This window comes from Crocodylus siamensis, chromosome 4 (assembly GCF_052110815.1).
Source record: "Crocodylus siamensis isolate JL-2025a chromosome 4, ASM5211081v1, whole genome shotgun sequence".
NCBI classification, from domain to species: Eukaryota; Metazoa; Chordata; order Crocodylia; family Crocodylidae; genus Crocodylus; species Crocodylus siamensis.
In genome coordinates, this window is record NC_143398.1 from 100455202 (window position 1) to 100477601 (window position 22400).

A 22400-nucleotide genomic window follows, 5' to 3' on the forward strand; every position below is an offset into this window, starting at 1 on the left:
AGATTAACCAGGTCTTTATTTTTATAGTTCCTCATGAAATCCTTGGCTTCGAGTCAGCAGCAGTTTTACCATCAGCTGAGCATTTCACCATCTCACCTTAATCAAGAAAATTACCTGAAGCTGAGTTGTTGTTCATCTATGTGCCTGATCATTTACTCCATTACTCCTGTCCTTTTCTCAGGCCTGGCATATCCCTACATTTTGTATGAGTTCAAGTGTTTTTAGTCAAAGAGGTGATTTTTAATGGAAATGGTTACATGGGTGCACCCCTAACACAGAAGCAGTTACATCCGAATAAAGGTAGCTTCTAACAGTTTAGCCTTCCCCCTTATTCATCCAGGAATAAGCTATATTGGTCTGTGTCCTTTTATACAAGTATCACTACCTCCAATGAAAGGAATCATATTGCTTTAACTGGCAAGGACTGAATATTGCATGTTCACTGTGGTGTTAATAATGAAGGGAGACCTACAATGGGCTGGACACATAACTAACATGCATGACACAGAAATGTTCAAGCTAGGGCTGTGCGAAACTTTGGCAGCTATATCATTTTGGAGGTGTTTCAGTCTGTTTTGACACCTGAAACTGAATTTGAAACAAAACAGAAGACTCCAAAACATCTCTGAAATGAAATGGAAACATCCAAAATGTTTCAGAAATGCTTCAGATGTTTTGGAGCCGGGCTTGCAGGGAAACAGAAACTAAGAAGAGGAAGGGGGTGGAAGGACTGCTCTGATACTGACATCTGTAGCTGGTCAGTGTCTGCGATCTGTCCCTGAGGTCCCTTCCAATCCCAGTGCTCTGGGGGAAGGATGGCAGCCTGCTGTCATCCCGCATGCCGATCTGGGCACCTGCACCCCATGGGAAGAATGTCGCACAGCCCCGCAGGGCTCCTGGGGGGGGGGGTGCAGGCCCCCGGATCTATGTGCAGGATGACAGCATCCTGCCACTGCTGGCTGGGGCCAGAGCCAGCACCCAAGTCTGATCAGCACAACCTGCACCAAGCACAGCACGGGGAGCCAGATCCCCTCCAGATTCAAGGTAACTCACAGTCCCCCAGCATCCCAGGATGCTTTCCACCTCCCCTACACCCCACCCTGCCCCTTGTAGAGTAGGCAGGCTGGCCTTGGCCCAAGTTATCTGTTCCAGCCGAGCAGAGGCATGCACCCACCACTCACCTTCTGGCCTGGGCCACTGCAGGCATGTGGCTGCATTTCTAGAATCAAAAGTGAACATCTGTTCACTTGTTTATCGGTTCAGTCTATGCAGTTTAAGCTAACCTGCCAAGATTGAATGGATTCAGCCTTGGGCTTTTTGACTGTCTGTACTTAGCCTCTGTCTTTATATACATCCTTCTTACTAGTCTATGAAGATGCACAGAAACCCTGCCTTCTGTCTGATTTCAGACTAAGATAGCTAACTACCTCTTTGTGCTTTAACTATACTAGCTAGGACTACTGGAGATTAAAGGATAAATAATGTGGTATGATTTTTCAGACATGGCTAGAAATAAAATTCAAACTGTTTCTTGAACCCTTCCCAATCATCACAATTAATGCATCACAGATTGGAATTCCAGTGTATGGGGAAGAAAGAAATAGGAAAGACGTAACCCAGGTGGCTTTAAAAGGGGCTGCTGTGCACTGTTTATGAACCAAAAAAAAAAAAGAGAGAGAGATTGTCTTGGAAAGTGAAAAAGGGACGAGAACTAACCAAGAATCTATCAAGTCAATTAAGGCTTGCAGGGAAAAGGCAGAGGTAGGCAAACAGTACAACGAGTTAATGTTTGCCCAAGGGACAGCGTGAGAAGAAATACTAGAGCAGAAGCTCTGCAGGCTGGTGAGTAAACTGAATGGATGGTTCTAAAATGGCTGAGCTACTCAACTGCCTTTTTCAATGAGTTGTTAATAGAGAAAAATACGTTATATGGAGAGTCAGGAAGTAATGAGGATTTTGTCAATACAGCAGTGGATAAAAAGTGGGTAAGGAACGATTTGGAAAAAGAAACACCACACAAATCTGCAGACACAGACACTGTGCCTTCCAGGTCCTTAACAAACAATAAGTAATAAATTTGGAAGTACTACAGAGAGCGGACTAGGTACAGAGAAACAAAACACAGACGTAATACAGAGGTTTTATTAAACTAAAAAACAATAAAAGAAGGAAATTGTGATAATGCTGTTTGGATTTATAGTCATTCCATTTATTTGTAATCCCTGAGAAAAGAATAAAAAAAAAATTGACCACAATAATCTACAAGAGGAACAATAAAACAGTCTTATTTTTAGGGACATCAACAGATACCAGGCACATCTAATTAAATTAGAAAAGGACCCAATTCAGGCAACCTTACCCCATGAGCAGCTCAGTGATTTAAAATAGGACTGCTTACAGAGTACTATTCAAGTTACCCCCATGCAAAGGGTTAGCAAAAGGGACTTGATTTTCCATTGTGCCCAAGGTCTGCTTACAAGAGCAGAGCTGGAGTTGCAAGCAGATGCCTTTGGGCTCCCTAGCCACATCCACATGAGCAGGGGCATGTGTTTGCAGCAGCACAAGCAGTGGTGGCACAAATTTGTGCTGCTACTTTGCGCCATAGTGCATGCCCCTGCATGTACAGTTTGCAGCAGGACACATTGTCCCTCTGATCCATGACCTGGAGTGGAGGCTGGCTGGGGCACAGGGTGCCTAAGTGCGGGGCTAGCGAGCAGGCAGCCCCTGTGCCCCAGCCAGCCGGGGAGCAACACATGCACCTTGAGATGGGGCTCCACATCCCTCAGCACGGGGGCTCCGCAGCAGAGTCACCACGCTGAGGCACACAGAGACAGGGGAGCAGCCAGCCCAGAGCTGCCTGCTCCCCCATCTCTGCACGCTGCAGAGCTCCCCACACTGCGGCACCCTGGGTCCCAGCTGGCCGCTCCTCAGCTGTGTGCCTCAAGACAGAGGAGCAGGCAGCCCTGGGCTGGCTGCTCCCATTTCTGCATGCCTCAAAGCAGGGGCAGAGCAACCGGCTAGGGTACAGTGTGCCTTGAGATGGGGGGTCCGTGTGCCTCAGCACCTGCTGTCCAGAGCTGCCTGCTCCCCCGTCTTGTGGTACACTGCATCCTCCCCAGTCTTGGGGCACCTGGGGCACTTGTACATGTGACAGGGGGCTTAGTCCTCAGGATTTTATTCTATGCCCCAAATTGAAAGAGTAGGTTTTTAATTGAAAACCACCATTTCAATTTTTCCAATATGTTACGGTGAGGAGCCCGATCTCTTTTTTTCTTTTTTTTTCCGGTGGAGTCTGCCTGCCTCTTCTGCAGCCAGAGGCTGAGCTGCCAGTGAGCCAAGCAGCCTATGAGCTGCGGGAGGCCCCAGTCCTTCCCTCCATGGTGGCGGTACCCCCTGGGGCCACCCGGGTGGGCTGCTAGAGGGCTGGGTGCACTTGGAGGCAGCACCTAGCCTGATCCAACTCTTCCCTGAGCCTGCCTGGGGAGAAACGTCTGGCGGGCTTCCAGAGGGTGGACTCAGGGAACAGCTGAATTGGGCCAGGTGCTGCCTCTGAGCTGAGGCTGCACGCGACCTGCTAGTAGCCAGCCCAGGCAGCTCCAGGGAGCGCTGCCACCTCGGAGGGAAGGACCGGGGCCCCCCTAGAGCTCAGGGGTCTCTCGGCCCGCTGGCAGCTTGCCCCCCAGCTGTGGGAGAGGTGGGCAGGCTCCACTGGAAATAAAAAAAAAAGGATCAGGCCCCTCGCTGCTTTTGCCTTCGGCAGGTGCCTGCTGAAAGCAGAAGTAGTGAGGGGCCTGATCCTTTTTATTTCCTGAGAAGCCTGCCTGCCTCTCCCGCAGCTGGGCGGGGGAGAAGGGGGTGCAAGCTGACAGCTGCAATGCATCATTACAAACTAAACTACATCCATACGTAGTTTAGCTTGCAATGATGCAAACTCATCTAAAACCCCCAAAACTGGCACACGTGTAATGTGTGATGCTATTAAGCCACACAAATGACTTTTTCGTCATGTGTACATTGTGACAACCGTCATGTGCATAAGCTCCTGTGAAGTCCCTGTCTCGAGGTACTATGTGCCCCAGACAGCCCAGGAGAGTGGGGGCTCCATGGCGTGCAGAGATGGGGGAGGAGGCAGCTCTGGACTGCATACTCCCCCATCTCTGTGTTTGCCTCAACACATACCACTGGTGGCACCATAAACAACATGTGCCTGCATGTGTGGATCCAGCCCCCGAGTTCAGGTCCCCCCAATGCTGGCACAAGCTAGGACTTTGGAAGAATATCTCCAGCCTATACCAAAGCCTCCCTGCTCTGCAGACTGGATGCAGTAGCTCCACAGGCCAGATTCAGCTATGAGCCACATGTTGTCAAGCACTCTATAGGATTGACAGAAACAGAAGTGGAAGGTGCAAAATCATAACTCCACTATTTCCTTCTCATTTGTTTGCCCTCCCCTCAACCGGCAGTTCTCAACCTCATTAGATTTGAGGTGCCTCTTGGAAAATGCCCATACTTCACTTTCACTCATGTTTTCACTACAGAAAAACTCAGATCAATCACAACAGGACAGAATGTTTCTAACATCATGGAGTCCTATTTGAAATCTCTGGGTTTAATCTTGTGAATCATGTTTGTACACCTAACAGTGCTAATATTGTATGGCACACTGCAGCACTCCTGAATGGATATCAAGGCACCCCAGGGTCCCATGGTACCCTGGCTGAGAATCACTGACTTCAAGCCAAATGCAGGGGCCTCCACACAGAGAATGTAAGGAGTGGTCATGTAGGACCAGGACACACTCCAATTCTGCATAAACTAGCCCATGACTATTACATAAAACCTTCTGTTGCATTTTATAATCGTATGCAATATAGAGAGGGATTGCTTTAATTATGCCTAAAAACATGGCTGCTTGACTACTTGAGGGTCTTGCAAAAGAAATGTGCTACAGGAAAGGAACTGAACGTCAAGTGGGCCACTTCACTGGCAGATGAAAGTCTCATCTTTGCAGAGGGTCACAACACTATTCAAATCCTATGTAAGCCCTTGACCTAAGACATAAGACTTGACTGGTACACAGGCTTTGTGCAAAGTGAAATTCACTCCCCTGGGTGCACCAGGAGACAGTGGGTGCTATCTGAAGGCTGCATCAAGGCAGGTCTGGAATTTGCACGAAAACAGAGGCATAACTTGCACTCTGAGTAATATCCTGCTGGTAAGGGAGGAGATGCCAAACCCTGGGCAAAATACTGTTGGGAAATGAGGTGGGGTGGAGAAGAAGAGCAGGGGCAGGAGAGAAGGTGGGTGCCAATGTGATCTGTTGCAGGGACTTAAGGTCCCTGGTTGATGGCTGGCACATAGTGGTCTGCCCAGCCTTGGCTATTGCTGCTGCTACAGCAATGGTTTGGAGTCCTTGCACCTGGCTGCTGCTATAGCACCATGGACTCCTTGGGGAGCTGCCATTCTGGTTCCCCTTCTAAGTAGGCACTGAGGGCTGGTGCCCTGCTCACCCACCCCAAGTTATACTTCTGCCTCTAAGATATGATACAGGGTACGAAGAAGACAGAAGAGGCATCCTGCAAGGAGGAAGGAGCCCAGGCAGCAATACAGGAGAGCAGAGGCACAGGGAGTTGGGTAGAGCCTGAAATGACAGAGCAAAGCATTTGAATTGCCCTCGCTTGTTATGAACTCAATTCCAATACAGTATAAGCTATATACACAACAACTGCCCAGCCAGACACATGCATCATTTCTTGTTTCCTTTATTGTTAGGGACCTAGCCAAATTGAGGTGGCAGACGGGCTATTTTGTGGGCCAATTGTGGCGCTAGATGCCATTTTTGTGGGCATTGTGGCAGGACCCTCCCCCCTGCCAACACTTCTGATTGGCAGAGGGGCCCTGGCAGCCCTGCCCCTCACTGCAGACTGGCAGATGACCCAAAACCATGGCATAATTACCCTGACTAAGCCTGTGGAACCTATTAATCGATGCATTATTAAGCAATCTAAGCATTCAATTAAACTCTAAACTGAAATATCTTATGAAATTAAAGCTATATGAATTGTAAAAAGCTATAAGAAGCTATCTGAATTGTAACTAATACCATCACCATACTTTATTAATGATGTAAAAAAGAGTTTAGCAGTACTCAGTGCTAACTTTGAGACTGGCAATTCACGCTAGCTGTTAAACACTAGCATGTAGCATCCACCGGCAGTTGCCACTGGTATCCTCCGTCTCTGCAGGATGAACACTTTTATGTACACTGAGATTGCATGCTCAGTGTCCACTCAGTTGGTTCAAAGGATGAGGCAGTGTTTTGCCAGAGAGTACAGAAGTGGAAACTGGTCAGAGTCCTGAAGCACAGGCACAGGCATCTGGCATTCTGACAAAATTCACGTAAGTAGCATGTTCCTTGTCATGCTCTTTCCCCCATCCAGGGATTGCTATCACTAGCTGAAGGTCACAACTCAGAAAAGGCACCTGGTTGGGGTCCAAAATGCAAACAGCAGTAAAGAAGGAGGCAGCCAGTTGTCTGAACTGTGGTGGCAGAGACAGGCTGTACCTGTAATACTGGTTTAGCTTCCCAGCTATTACCGGAACACGTCCCTTCTGCGCTGGTTTTCACTCTGACAGCTTGACAGTTCTTGTGATGCCCTGTCTTTGACCCAGCTTATCAAATACATCAGCTTGCAGTGTGCGTTGTGAATCAAAGCATGCTGGGTTTCAAACAATGTTAGGAGTGGCAATTTCCACCACAATCTTAACTTGATCTTGAATGTCTCCCTATTCCAAGAGATCGAGTAGCTTAAGCCTGCACTGTGTACTGGGTGCGATTTCCAGCTCCTCACAGACAAACTGCTGGTAGTACTGCATATGACTGGTATGGTAACAGATTGTGTTGAATCACAAATTCCACCTAGTGAGCACAGACACTGGTGGCAGCGACATAGTCACATGTACTGGAACTTAGGGCCTGGACAGTGCTTGAAGGCTTTCTTGAAGGAGAACACGGGACTATCCAAATCAGGGAATTGCGCGTGCCAGATGTCAGTTACTAAAGATGGAATGTGTGCACTGTAGGTGAAGTCCTCAACTACACAGCATATGTGCTGACTTTTATTTTTGCTGGGGAGGCCCTAAGATGATGCCCACGCCTGCCCCGGCTGGAACAGGGCTGAGCAGAAGCTGTGGGGGATGAGAGCGGATACAGGCTGGCTGTGGTGAGCTGGGGACTCCATGCCATGCTGTCCTCCTTCCAGGAGCCTCGCACCAGTTACACCACCATGGCGAGCAGCAAGGGGCACAACTCTGCACCACTAGTCCCACTGCTGCTGGGGCAGGGGCCACCCTGCCATGGTGGCATGGCCAGTGTGGGGTGCCGGGGAGTAAGGCAGCAGGCCAGGGAGCCCCAATTCCACAGCAGGCAGCCCACATCTCCCCCACCCCACACACAAATCTGGAAGGCATGTGCCCCACCACACCCCATACCTTCCTCCCTGGGAGTATGCACAGTGGCAGGGTGCCGGTCCCCCCACACCCCTTGGACAACCTGCCCATGACTGACTCACTCCCTGCCCTGGCCCTGGCCCCCATGCATCGCCCTGGCTGGGCAGCACCCACAAACCCAGCCCCTGCCCCACTAACTCCCTCACCATGGGGGCCTTGATCTGCAACCCCGCTTTAAACATACTTGTAGGGAGCTGAGGGAGCTGCTTTCCACTGCTATCTGGGGCTGTATTCCTGGCCATTCGCGCGTGTGCACACGCACACACACACACACACACACACACACTTGAAGCTCCCTTTATCCCACTTCCCACAGCCCCTTGGAGGCTGAAACTCAAACGGTGAGGCAGCATTTTGTCAGGGAGTACAGGTGTGGAAACTGGTCACAGAGTCCCAAAACACAAGCACAGGCACAGGCATCTGGCACTCCTTGATAAAATTCACATAAGCAGCACATCCAGGTCATGCTCTTTCTTCTACCCAGGGATTTATTTTACTAGCTGAGGGTTACAACTCAGAAAAGGCACCTGGGTTGGGGTCCAAAATGCAAATGGCACCGAAAAAGGAGGCAGCCAGTTGTCTGAACTGCAATGGCAGTGACCGGTTGTACCTCTAGTACTGGTTCAAGCCTCACAGCTATTAGCAGAACAGGAAGGGACCTGAGCAGATCATCCAGTCTGACCCCCTGCCACGGCAGGAAAGAGTACTCGGGTCAAACGACCCCAGCAAGGTGTTTGTCAAGCCTTGTCTTAAAGACCCCCAGGGTAGGAGCCAGCACCACTTTGCTTGGAAGTTGGTTCCAGATCCTAGCTGCCTGACCGTGAAGTAGCACCTCCTGATGTCTAGCCTAAATTTACCCTCTGCCAGCTTGTGACCATTATTCCTGGTTACTCCTGGTAGTTATTTCATAGATTTCATAGACATTAGGGCTGGAAGGGACCTCGGGAGATCATCGAGTCCAGCCCCCTGCCCAAAGGGCAGGAAGTCAGCTGGGGTCATAGGATCCCAGCAAGATAAGCATCCAATTTACTCTTGAAGGTGTTCAATGTAGGTGCTTGAACCACCTCCGCTGGCAGACTGTTCCAGACCTTGGGGGCTCGGGCAGTAAAGAAATTCTTCCTTATGTCCAGCCTCAAACGGTCTTGCAGGAGTTTGTGACCGTTCGACCTCGTCATCCCTTGGGGCGCTCTGGTGAACAGACGTTCCCCCAGATCCTGGTGGTCACCCCTGATAAACTTATACGTGGCCATCAGATCACCCCTGAGCCTGTGCTTTTCCAGGCTAAAGAGTCCCGTGGCTCTCAGCCTGTCATCGTAAGATCTGTTTTCCTGACCTCTGATCATGCGCGTGGCTCTCCTCTGGACTCTCTCAAGCTTCTCCACATCCTTTTTGAATTGTGGAGCCCAAAACTGGACGCAGTACTCCAGCTGTGGCCTCACCAAGGCCAAGTACAAGGGGAGAATGATGTCCCGGGATTTGCTCGAGAAGCATCTATGGATGCACGCCAGCATTTTGGTCGCTTCACTAGCCGCAGCATCGCATTGGAGGCTCATGTTCATCTTGTGGTCAATGATGACCCCCAAGTCTCTTTCTTCTGTAGTGCTAACCAACGTAGCACTGCCGAGCCTATAAGGGTGCTCCTCCCAAGGTGGAGAACCTTGCATTTTTCGGTGTTAAACACCATGAGGTTCTCGTCTGCCCATTTGCTGAGCTCGTCCAGGTCAGCCTGGATCACGCGCCTATCTTCTGGCGTGGATGCTTTGCCCCAAAGTTTGGTGTCATCGGCGAACTTGGCCAGTCCACTCCTGACTCCAATGTCCACATCATTAATGAAGATGTTGAACAGGATGGGTCCCAGAACAGAGCCTTGAGGGACCCCACTGGTCACAGGGCACCATGATGAGTGACTGCCATCAATCACAACCCTCTGGGTCCGACCACGAAGCCAATTTCCCAGCCAGCAGATCGTGGTGGAGCCAAGGCCACAACTGGGCAGTTTGGCCAAGAGGTGATCATGGGATACCAGATCAAAAGCTTGTTTGAAGTCAAGATATATGACATCAATCTCTTCTCCCTTGTCCAGGTGATAGGTCACCTGGTCATAGAAGGAAATGAGATTGGTCAAACAAGACCTACCCGCAACAAACCCGTGCTGGCTGTCCTTTAGAATGTTAGCCTGGGCCAGTCCCTCAAGGATGGCCTCCTTAATAAACTGTTCTAAGATCTTCCCCAGGATAGAAGTCAGGCTAATGGGCCTGTAGTTAGCCGGATCCACTCTCCTCCCTTTCTTGAAGATCGGCACCACATTGGCCTTCTTCTAGTCTTCGGGCACTACACCAGAGCGCCAGGAGTTTTCAAAGATCCGTGCCAGGGGGAACAGGGACTCCCCCAGTGCCTGCTGATCCCCCCTGACTAGTTTGTAACAGGCCACTAGATCCCCCCTCAGCCTTCTCTTATGGAGGCTGAACAGGTTCAGGTCCCGTAGCCTCTCCTCATAGGGCCTGCTCTGCTGCCCCCGATCATGCGAGTGGCCCTCCTCTGGACCCTCTCCATGTTGTCCACGTCTCTCCTGAAGTGTGGTGCCCAGAACTGGACGCAGTACTCCAGCTGCAGCCTGACCAGTGCCACAAAGGGGGAGGATCACCTCCTTGGACCCGCTTGACATGCATCTGTGGATGCATGCCAAGGTGCGGTTGGCCTTCCTGACTGCGTCCCCACACTGCCGGCCCATGTTCATCTTGGCATCAATGATGACTCCAACATCCTTTTCTGCCTCTGCACTGATGAGAAGGGAGTTCCCCAGCCTGTAGATACGGTGCTGGTTCTTCCTCCCCAGGTGCATCACCTTGCACTTGCCAGTGTTGAATCCCATCCTATTCTTATCCGCCCAGCCCTGTAACCTGTCTAGGTCCAATTCTAGCCTATTCCTTCCTTCTAACATGCCCACTTCCCCCCACATCTTAGTGTCATCAGCAAATTTGAACAGGGTGCTTTTTACCCCCTCGTCCAAGTCACTGATGAAGATGTTGAACACTGCAGGCCAGAGGACCGAGCCCTGCAGAACCCCACTGCCCGCATCCCTCCAGGTCAAAAATGACTTGTCCGCCACCACTCTCTGGGTGCGGCCCTCCAGCCAGTTGGCGACCCATTTGACTGTGGAGGTGTCGACACCACAGTCCCCCAGTTTCTTAATGAGAACGGGGTGAGAGACAGTGTCGAAGGCCTTCCTAAAGTCCAGGAAGACTATGTCCACTGCTACCCCTGCATCTAAGGATTTGGTGACCTAGTTGTAGAAGGCCACCAGGTTGGTCTAACAGGACCTGCCTCTAATGAACCTGTGTTGGTTGCTCCTAAGCATAATCTCCCCTGCTGGCCCCTCATGGACATGTGCCAGAATAATTCTCTCAAAAAGCTTCCCCAGGATTGAGGTAAGACTAACTGGCCTATAGTTTCCCCGGTCTTCCTTCCTCCCTTTTTTGAAGATGGGAACCACACTGGCCCTCTTCCAGTCCTCTGGCACCACACCAGAGCACCACGAGTGCTCGTAAAGCTGTGCCAGGGGTCCCGCAATGACATCAGCTAATTCCCTCAGCACTCTGGGGTGGAGATCGTCCGGACCAGCTGATTTGAATGCATCCAGTCCCTCCAGAAGTTCCCTAACTAGTTCCTCACTAACCCTTGGCCTAGGTGCACCTCCCCTGGGCCCTGAGGGAGTCCCGGTGCGGGGCTGATTCTGTCTCTGCTCAGGAAAATGGAGGCAAAAAAGTTGTTAAAAAAGTTAGCTTTGTCGTCTGGTGTGACGACCAAATTTCCTAACGTCTTGCAAGGGCCCCACATTACCCGGTACCTTCTTTTTGCCCCCCATGTATTTAAAAAACGACTTCTTGTTGTAATTGATCCGGGAAGCTAGTCCCAGTTCCATCTCCACCTTGGCCTACCTGACCGCCCGCTCTGCATCCCCAAGCAACTACAGTATAGTCCTCCCTGGTGATGGCCCCTCCCTTCCACTGGGTGTGCGCTTCCCTTTTAGCTAGGAGACATTCCTGGATGCTTTTGGTGAGCCATGGGGGCTTTTGTGCCCTCCTGCCCCCTTTGATCCGTGTTGGGATTACCTCCCTTTGGGCTTGGAGGATCATCTCCTTAAGGAGCAACCACTCTCCTTGGACACCTGGCTCCCCTCCCCTCTGGGACCTCAGCGCCTCTCCGACTATTCTCCTTAGCTCATTGAAGTCCGCCCTCTTGAAATCTAGGGCTGCTGCCTTGCTGCATGCCTTTGCCACCTTGTGCTGGATGGTGAATTCCAGCAGGCGATGATCGCTGTCGCCCAGGTGGTCGAGCACCCACAGCCGCCTCCCCAGGTTGTCTCCCATGGCCAGCACCAGGTCCAACAAGGCGTTTCCCTTGGTGGGGCTGTGCACCTCCTGGGTTAGATGGAGGTCCTGCATTCTGGCTAGGAACCTACGTGAGCGGTCAGACCAGGCTGACTGCTCTTCCCAGCAGATGTCTGGAAAGTTCAGGTCACCCATGATGACCACGTCCTTTGACCTAACTACCTCAGTGAGCTGACTTAAGAATTCCTGGTCTAGCTCCTCCACTTGGTTGGGTGGTCTGTAGTAGACCCCTACCATTAAGTCTCCTTCCCTGCGACTGCCCTGTATTCTAACCCAGAGCACTTCAGAGTGCCCCTCCTCTGACTCTGTGCTACTTGATGAGGATGTGTATTCCTCCTTGATGTAGAGCACCACACCCCCGCCTTTCCTCCCTGTCCTGTTCCTCCTGTACAGCCCATAGCCCTTGATATTCACTGCCCAGTTAAGCGTTGGATCCCACCACGTTTCAGTGATCCCCACTATGTCTGGGTTGGTGTCAGCTAGCAGGAGGGTAAGTTCCTCCTGCTTGTTTCCCATACTACAAGTGTTTGTGTAGAGGCATTTGAGGCCTCCTGTGGATGTGTGCACTGGCCCCCTAATCACAGCATTGCCCTGGCCCCTGTTGCTTACCTGTGTATATGTTTCGCTCGTCAGTCTAGGCTGGGCTCTACTTGTGGGTGCTGCTTGGTTTAGCGGTCCAAGGCTTCCTCCTCCCTCATCTTCCCCTTCCCCCGACAAGCCTCTCATTTGCTCCCTCTCACTCCCTCCTGCTCGTCGTGCTCCAAGGCTGCAGGGATTCCTACTCTTTTCTCTGCTTGCCATTAAGTTTTTGTTTTTTTGCAGCAAGCCTGCCAAAATCACAGAGAGCACCATTTAAAAAAAAAAAAAAAGCGAAATCATGATTTCAGTAGGTCCCTGACTTATTGTGTAGGGTCAGGCCTGTGAGATGCAGATGACCAAGATGATGTTCCTCATGCTGCTCCCAAAAACCAGTCAGATGATTTATTTGCCAGCACTGCCAAACTCCAGGATCCAAATAGCCACCCTTCCATAATTAAATCGTTAGCCTAAAAATTATGACATTGGGGGGGAACCACATGAATCTGGGTTTACTTATTTATCTCCAGATTTCTGAGTTCTTAGGATACACCTGGGTCACATCTATCAGCTTTTCTCTACAACTTCTTGACCCTGCATATTTTTTTACAAGGAAAGGTGGGCCTAAGGATGAGCTCCAAAAACTCGGGAACTTGCAATGGTATTGCCTGTTAAATACAGATAAATATATACCACACGCCTCTTAAATGTAGATAAACATACCATATCCCTGTTCAGTGAAGAACAAACAGTATCTGACAGCAGAGAAATACTACATAAATGCTACTGGCCAGAGCTATTCAAAGGTAAAGCCTAATCTGCCATTCCTATACTGTAAACTTTGTAGGACTGGGACCATCTTCTTTGTGTGTGTATATTGCCTATTACAACAGGGCTGTTGCTCATAAGTATTAACAATAAAAAGAATGATGATGCTAACCAAGATTTTCTGTTGTGTCCAGCTCCTTTAGTAGAGGAGCTGAAAGAACCACTGAGGAGCCAGTGGCAGCTCCCTGATTCTCAGCCAAGTTCAATGCCAATATCCATATACGTGAGAGAAGTTAAACTAGACTACAGCATGCTCTGGATGTATATCCTCCCTAACTATTAACAGTCACAGCATGCCACTTTTGCAAGGGCAAGGAGAGGGCATGCTACCAGAAGCAGCTGATTTCATGTAGGTTGAGGACTTCACCGTTTCAAGGAAATTTTCCTCTGGCCAGATCCCTCAGTTTCTGACTTCTTTGCACCAGAAATAGAAAGGGACCAGAGAAAAGGGAAAAAAAAATCTGTCTGCAAGTTATTTCTTTCTGTTTTACTGCCAGCATGGAAATAACTGCAGCAGCATGACAAAATAGGAAAGAATCTGAACTCTAGGTAAAGCACAAGGTTTAGAAATATTTTAAATATAAAAACTCATGTTTTAACAAACCCACTTTCCCAAAATACCTAATAACCCATAATGAAAACTGAAAATACTAGAGATAAGTCACAGCCCATAAAGAGTGCTTGTACAGCGTAAGGAATACCACTGGTATTCTTCGGTGAGGAAAGCAAAGCACTAAAGATTTTTAAAGCACTAAACAGAAGTCAGCTAAACCAATACCTATAATGAGGCAGCACCGGATGGTTATATCCAGCCAGTACAGGATGTAATACAACACACTTTAGTGGAAATATTTGGGCATATGTTTTACCCTGTATCACTTCCACTTGTGCTTTTCAGCTACTAACTACTAAAGCATGTTTGATTAGGCAATAGAAGAAATCTGTTCCTTCCAAAATTAACCACAAGCTCCTGGCAATAACACAGAGTACTTATTCTGGCCCTAACCACATTACCACCATTGCTAAACTGGCTTTCCAAACACAGAGAATTTGCCAAGCTAAGTATTAAAAAACCAGAATTGCCTCTGGTTTTATATAATCCCTATTTCAATAGCTAAAAGAAGTTATACATAACAGGCAATCACTGAAAAGGGAAAAGAGATGAAAACACCATATTAAAAAAAAAAAAAAAAAAAAAAAGACTTTTCAAAGGTTTCTGTCCTTTGTCACTTTCCATTGACAGATCTTTAGAAAACTTGCAACTCTAGGACCTAAACCTGCATTCTTATTCATGGTAGCCTACCGGTTTCCATGGTAATACTCATGTAGGTAAAAGTTCCAGTATGGGGATAAAGATATCCTCTAACTTTTCATTGAAATAACCTTTTACACAGGATTGCTAACCCCAAATGTTCAACTTCATGAGGCTTCCCACAGTCATAAGACTGGCTAATAAATCACAAGATTTTTTAAAAAGTCATAAACTTAAGGTTCTTTTAATTCCCTTTCTGGCTCCTGAACGCTCAGGGGTCATGTTTCCCAGATCTTCTCAGCAATCATGAGAGCTTAAAAAATGGATAAAAGAAAGCTGCGCTTATAAATGAGATCTTACGACTTCAGGCACCAGTAGTTAAGAACAGCACCAAATATCATAACATCATAGCAAGAATCATGTAGTCCAGCCCTGCCACATATACAGGATTCCCTGTTCCCAGCCCACCCCAGACAGGATGCCCTCTTCTTGAGAACTTCCAGTGAAGGGGATTTCAGAGCTTCCTAAGGGACCTCGTCCTATTGCACTGCAAACTATTGCAAGGCTTGAAATAAAACCATGAGAGCTGGCAACACTGAACTTTCAGGGTAATTGATTCTCAGTGGTCCCTGTTTACATTTTTCAGAGAGACAGGAATGACTTACGATTCCTTACTTCACCCCATGGGCAAAACTCCAGTGGGCTTCAGTAGGACAAGAATTTCATCTTACAAGTTTTTCCTATACACCAATAAAAGGCCTGAAACAGTCAGGTACACCACGCTGTACATCTTTCACCATTACATTTTTCAAATGTGCTCTTCAAGATACAAACCTCATTTTAAAATATGCAGATCAAGTCATTATATGGGCAAGTTGCCATTAGCGTGCATGTGCAAATGAACATTTTTCTAATCCATAGTTTGGGGGTGAAAGACTGGAGGCCAGTTTGAAAATGTGACCAACTCGGCATGTGACAAACCTCATAGGTATTCATAAACTGTTAACAAGTCATACCTTCAAGTCCTATATGAACTCTAATCAAACCTCCCAACACACTTATGACTGAAGAACACAGGCATCATCCCTATTTTAGAGATGGGGAAACTGATGCAGGGACATTATGTAACTTGCCTTGGGGCACCAGAAAGGACTGTCATTCAGGAACTCCTTGTTCCTTGGCAGTGTGACTCCTTATCTGGAAACCTGTTTTGCTTCATGCGTGCACATGCAGTGCAGTGATCTAGCATGTATCACACAGTACTTCCTTCTCCCTGTCATCTTAGGTATCAACTCAGCAGTGCTGTCTAACATGTCATTCTTTGTTTTCCTACCTTTGTTTCCTTTATTTATCACCAGAGATTGCATCCAAAGCAGAAAATCACACATCACCTGCCAGCCTGGTAAGTGGAAGCCCCAAGGTTACTCCTAAATGTAGACATGAGTCATGCCTGGGCAATCAGCATTGCTGTCTCACAGTCTATTCTTTATGCACAATATTCCATTCATTTTCCACTTCCCAAATTACAGTTGTCGAATCCTATTAATTTTTAGAAAAACACATTTAAACCCAAACCTGTTAGGTCAGAAATAGAGCCTCTAATTTTCCTTTCCAAAACATAGGCGAGCCAAATGACAAAGAAAGAAAAAGGAAATCTGTACCAAACACACATCTGGAACCAATCTGCTATATGTAGCCACTGGGTGTCACTTTTGATATATACTGGGTCAGCAAAGGAGCACTTCATTGCAAATGAAATTTATTTGAAGATGGTGATCCTAACCAAACTAGACTGCATTGTAATATATTGTGTACAGCCTGTAATAAGCAATTAGCCAGCAACAGTGATTTATTAACAAAATACCTTTATAAACATAATAAATCCCACAAATGAGATCTTACCTTTCATTCTGAAGTGTGACTTTTGAAGGTTCGACATTAGGGTTTTCCCATTCCATCTGTGGACAATGCATGAAATAGCAGAGAGTGTACAGAGCCTCAGGCTCCCAGTAGAGCGACCCCTGCTTGTGGTGCATAGGAGTCCCATTGCCATACTGCTTTGCATTGAGAGGCTGGAGGTGATGCATTGCTCGAGACACCAAGTCACCTGGAAAAGAAAAGCTGGATGGTGGCTACTGTTGTCACATTCTTCTATCTTAATCAAATGAAATCTTCCCATTTCCAGACAAAAACACCAAGCGAACTCTTTGTGCTTTTCATTTACATTATCAGGCTGGAACAAGACATGGCAGAACAAGATCGTGCTCATCATTCATTTATATTTTAGTCAAACTACTTTTATGTTACTTAGTTTTATGTGCGGTGGGTGATACATATGGGCTGCAGAAAAGCCCACAAGAGTCTTGGGAGAATTCTTCTGACAAGTGCAACATAAGCCATCTTTCACTGGCCTCAAGTCCCAGTGGAGTCATAGCAGCTGTAGGCAGTCCTAGGAAGCTGTCATAACCCCAGGGGACCAAAACATGTGTTGGAGGCTCTGCCAATAGTCAGCGTTGTGAAAAAAGACACTAAAGCACCTTAAAGTCCCTTGTTCTTCGTTAAGGAAGGGGTGTGCTTTCATTAATTATATACCAGAAGCACCACTTAAATCCAGCCACTTGTCAAGCAGTGGTTGACAACTGAAAGGCACACAGAATGCTGCATGGACACAAGTGATGAGAGAAAATCCATCTTTTATAAAATATGCGACATAATCTTTAAAGAACTGGGGGAGGGGGGCAGTACAACACCCATAGAGAGAGAAAAAAAAGAAAATAACCTATGGGACTCCAACATAATCTAGCATTTTATATTTTAAACACCAGCATCTATCTGCTTCATTTGCTGTCAACCAGTCTCCCTGCTCCTAACTGTTTACTTCATTGCTATACGGTAGCCCATCAAAAACACTTTTATGCATTCACTCTGTTACTGGAAATGTGGAATCCTATTCAGTGCACATAATGAAGATTCAGGGAACAGGTGTACTTACCAATCTGAAGGCTGTCATTGCCAACTTTAAACTCTCTGTTACTAAAAATGATAATATTATACACAGAGCTTATGTTACACCCAGAAGGAAAGCCACAGTTTCTCAATCTCATGGCTTATTTTGGGATTGTGCAAGGGAACCAGACACATTCCAACATGTTGCTTCTGGCAAGCGATACATTCTAGTGCACAGTATTTGTTTTCCTTTTTACTCAATGTGTTAGGCCAAATTCCACCCTCAATCCCATAGGCGTAACCTCCACTGAAGTACAGGGAGCTCCATCTGTGGAAATGAGAGCAGAGTTGGCCCCTAGGCTCTGAAGAGCAATATGTAAAATCTCACCAGAAATATTTAACCAAAGTTCCACATAAGAGCTTGGCCTAACCCTCATAAGTAATCCTAATGTTAGCAAAACAGAATCCAGTGTAATAGCTGCCTAGGCTCCTACTGAACAGGATATGGTCCACCAGAAAGATACTTGTCTCTGACTATGGAGCTCTCAATTTCTTCACACACCAGATAAGGGAAATAAACTTGTGATAGGCAAACAGTGATCAATGAACTCAGAGGATAAGATTAGATTAGTTGACAGATGGGCAAACAGCCAGGAATATTTCTCAGAATTGTAGAGATATTAACTAATTAAATAACATAACTCCCCTGTGAGGTGGGTTGTTTTATATTACTTGCCGTGTGGAGGCCACTATATTTAAGGCATACGCATAGCATTCTGAGAATTCCTCTTTTGGCAGGACAAATTGGGAAAATTGGTCTCTCTTCAAAGGAGACATTTTGTTTGAAATGAAACTCTAAGTAAAATCCCTTTAGCTCTTCCTGAGTCCCACAATAACAGGGGAAAAAATACAGTTTTCCAATGTTAAAAATTACTCCCACAGTCTTTTCACCTTGGCAGGTATCTTGAACAACCAGTGCACACTGAAATTTGGATAAGAAATTGTTCCAACTGAAATGTGATAAAAAGGCAAGCTTGAAAGAAAAAATGATTAGCTAATAAAGGCAAGTTAGAAAATTTCTGTTTCAAAAATGTTCAGCAAGGAATCCACTGAGATTTTCAGCAAAAAACAGGGAAGCCCCACCTTTTAAATGATGTCACATTACACCACCTCTCTGTCCAGCCTCACTGGTGCACAGAATACTAACACCGCTGCTGCTGTGCTAATTTATATGCAAGAGAATATAAATGCCTGGCTGAAAACGCCTCCAAAAAACAAAGTTTTAAAACCATGAAGAGGAGAAAACCACTGGCCTGAAGAAAACTGCTGAGTCTAAGATTTTAGGGTTTTGATACAATTTTTGCTGCACTCTACAATATTCTTCTGATTCAAAGCTTTTATTTAAACATCCTTTCTGTCTCTTTCCGCTGCCTGGAAATTGACATGATAGGGACCGACCCTATAGCCCTGGCACGCACAGTTTCCACTGAAGTCAAAAGGAGCAGATGCACAGAAGGCCAGAAAGATTGGCTTCACAATAGAAACAGACTGATTGCCAAGACTTGCATAAATTCATCTGAAGACAAAGAGCAACAACAGTAAAGGCAGAAAGCACTCTTTCCTGCCTATGCAGGGAATCGGACTCGATGATCTACTGAGGTCCCTTCCAACCCTAACATCTATGAATCTATGAAAACCTCACTCCTCGCGCATCCACCTACAGGAGACATACATTTCAAAACCAATTTATGATCAGGATGGTACTAGTGTCAAATTTCTTTTCTAACTCCCCTTAAGAGAAATCACAGAGATGATGTGCCACAACACTGCTACATGCAGCACTCAGGTTTTAGTGTCAAAATAAGACCATCGTGAAAAAGCGAAGCTTGAGGTAAGTTCTGCCCTCAGTTGGGCCCCGAACCAGCAAAACACTTAAGTAAGCGTTCAACTTTAAGAACATGACCAGACTTAATAGACTGGGGCTTTTCACATGAGGTAACTCCATCATCTTAAATTGCATTGAATGGTGAGTTAATGAGGGAAGAACTTAGCTCATGGACCAATTATCAACATTAATTCATTTGTGCTCTACATTCTGTGCTTTAAAGGTTATAATTTTATGGAATATTTGACCATAGAATGAGCTCTACGCTAAGAGAGAAAAAAGACATACAAGGAATGACCTATGTGCTCTGCAGCTGAGCTAATAATGTTGCTCACATAATTCTGCAGACATCCTAGTTCCACTGGACTCAATGCAGAAATTCCTATTGATTTCAGTGGGTCCCAGATCTCACTATTTCACTTGAAAATGCCATTAAAAAAAAAAAAAATCACTTCATTAATGATCAATTAATGCCAATTTGTATTTATTATTCAGTCATATTTATGCAAGTCAGTATTGGACTAGAGTTTATTCTTTCCTTTTTTACATGAAAAGATTTTAACAGTAATTGGGTATATTAATAATCATTATTACACTGATCCATCGGAGATAGCCTGAAACTTAATTAATCAATGCTGCTAAAGCGCCAAGCTCTCCATCTGGAGAGTGTATAAGTGAAATATATTTTGACTGGGTGAGAGACAGAGGTGTCGAACTGATGAGCACCAGGCCAAGAGTCAGAGACTGTGAGGTCTGTTCCTCACTCTGTGTGGAGTGACAACTTACTCTTCAACCCTAAATGTGCTCCAGTTATGGGCTTGTCTACTGTACAAGTTGTGCCATGTTTGAACACAGATGTACAGAACTGAGTTAGCTATCCTGATAGTGACCACGGTTTTGCACTGAGCTGTAGAGCACCCCAATTCAAATCACATTACTCAGTCCCAACTATCCCCATTCCTCACAACTGCATTCAACTATGTTAAAGTTTTGTAATTTAGAGTAATTTTATCCCTGTGGCCAGTTCTCAAAGTTTAATCAGGCTAACAATACTCTCAAGCCTAGCTCTTGCCAACAGGAAATTATGTGAGAATCTCACCTTTCACTCAAAAAAAAAAGCTTCTAACCCTCATTTTCAAGCAACTCTCAACTGTAGGACCCAAGTGATATAGAGACCCAAAATGGAAAGGCAAATAAACTCCCAAATGTATTATTCTTTAAAAAAACTCATGATTTAAGTTAATCTCATGATTTTAGAGATCTCTCTTATGACTTCGGAGTGTTTGGAGCTGGTGGTTGTGCTTACATAATGCAGGAGCATACTGCAGTGTAACAAAGGTTGTCACTTGGCCCTTTCTGTATGTAGCGAAACAGAAGGTTCTCTGGGGCCGTCAATTTGCTACCCATTATGAGTTCTAGATTCATACACACACAAGTTGAAAATTAAAAAATAAAATAGGTTATGTAATGTCACATGATGTGACAGTCCTGGTTTGAGGCAATGCTGCATATTTACGAGACATCTTCACTGACTTGAGGCCCAAGATCCGATGTGACAGGGAAAGTTCAGTAGCTTCCATCTATGTGTCAGGGATATTTTAAATATCAGGTAATGAAGCTGGAGCACACAAGCTACCTGAAAAGCACTTGAGTAAGCACTTTTTGCTGGTATTGGTTTTCCAAAGGTTATTGTTGTTATTCAATGTGCTTTGACAGAACCACCCCCCCATCTATTTTAAATCTTGCCAAATGAGGGAGAAAAAAGGAAAAAGGAAAAAAAAAAGAAAAAGGAAGAAAAAAGAAAAATAAACGGTGCTTTCCTGATTTCCACCCTCTAGAAGTTCCCTGAAGAATCCAATGGTAGCTGTGACTATGGCCCTGCTCCTACAAACCTTGTTCAATTGTGGAAGATAGGGATGCTCAACCCCTGGCCTGCGGACCCGATTCAGCCCACAGAGCCTGTCATCCACGCTGACGGGATCCCCACAGATACCAACATTTGGCAGTGGGTGGGAGCAGTGGCGGCATTAATTGCCGCAACTCTGCTGTTAAATTTCAGGATCCAGGGGCAGCCTGATAGGCCAGACTGTGGTTTGCACACTAGAGCAGACACACGGGTCTGAGAAAGTGTGGGGGGCCTAATTCAGGTGCTGACCCTGCCAGGAATCCAGCCCACAGACCAACCCTGCACCACTTATCCTGCCCACAGGGCTAAAAGGTTGAGCACAACTGATGTAAGAGGTGCATGCTATGGGCCTGATACTGCCATGGCCACTCCCTTCTGAGCAGTCCCTAGTACGGCCAACCCTCGGTATTCCAAAGTCTTGTGCCACCTGTCAAAAATAATTTACAATGAAGTCATGATATTGTTTTTAAAATTACATTTAAAATTAATTAATACACCACAGCAGTTTTTTCTGTTTTTTTCCCCCAGCCTGTAGGCAGAAACTGCCCAGCTCTGCTCAAATGCCCTTACACATGTACATACAGAAATGACTTTGCCTGACAGTTCAAGGAAGAAGCTCTAATTATTCACTGTCTCAGCCCTTTAGTCTATTAGGTACAGGAATTGGCACTCAATCCTTCTCCACCCTTTGTCACCCCCACTCATGCCCTAGTCCCTCCTCTCTCCACCTCCCAGGACCCTGCCCTATTAACTTTAGCAATGTTCCTACCAGGGCTGAAGGCAAGCTGGGTATCATCCATTGTAAATCATGACAAAACCTGGAGATGCCAGACTGGGGCAGTTCAAGGTGGGAGGAGGTGGTTATATCTCAGTAACAGAAAGAGCACAAGATTGAGAAGTGCAAATATTTATACCAGTAAGTCTATGTTGAAATTTCAAACCATGAAGTATAAAAGGAAATTTAAATCTATGAACATGCTTTAAAATTAAAATGATAGAAATGATGAACCCATGACAGATAGAAACAGGGATGTACTTTGGAGAAGGAAGTTGCTTCCTTTTTATAATTCATAATGTTCTAGGGCTTTACATGCAGAAAAATACCTA

At 46.4% G+C, this 22400-nt stretch overlaps 1 protein-coding gene across 2 annotated transcripts in view; it reads right to left on the minus strand.

Moving 5' to 3' along the window:
• The window catches only part of ABTB3 (ankyrin repeat and BTB domain containing 3), a 298152-nt gene that overhangs the window by 88138 nt on the left and 187614 nt on the right, over positions 1 to 22400 (minus strand). For both annotated transcript variants that reach the window (XM_090043151.1, XM_090043150.1), the window contains exon 3: positions 16459 to 16663. In XM_090043151.1, the coding sequence (XP_089899277.1) occupies positions 16459 to 16663 (205 nt within the window). The remainder of the gene's footprint in view (positions 1 to 16458; positions 16664 to 22400) is intronic.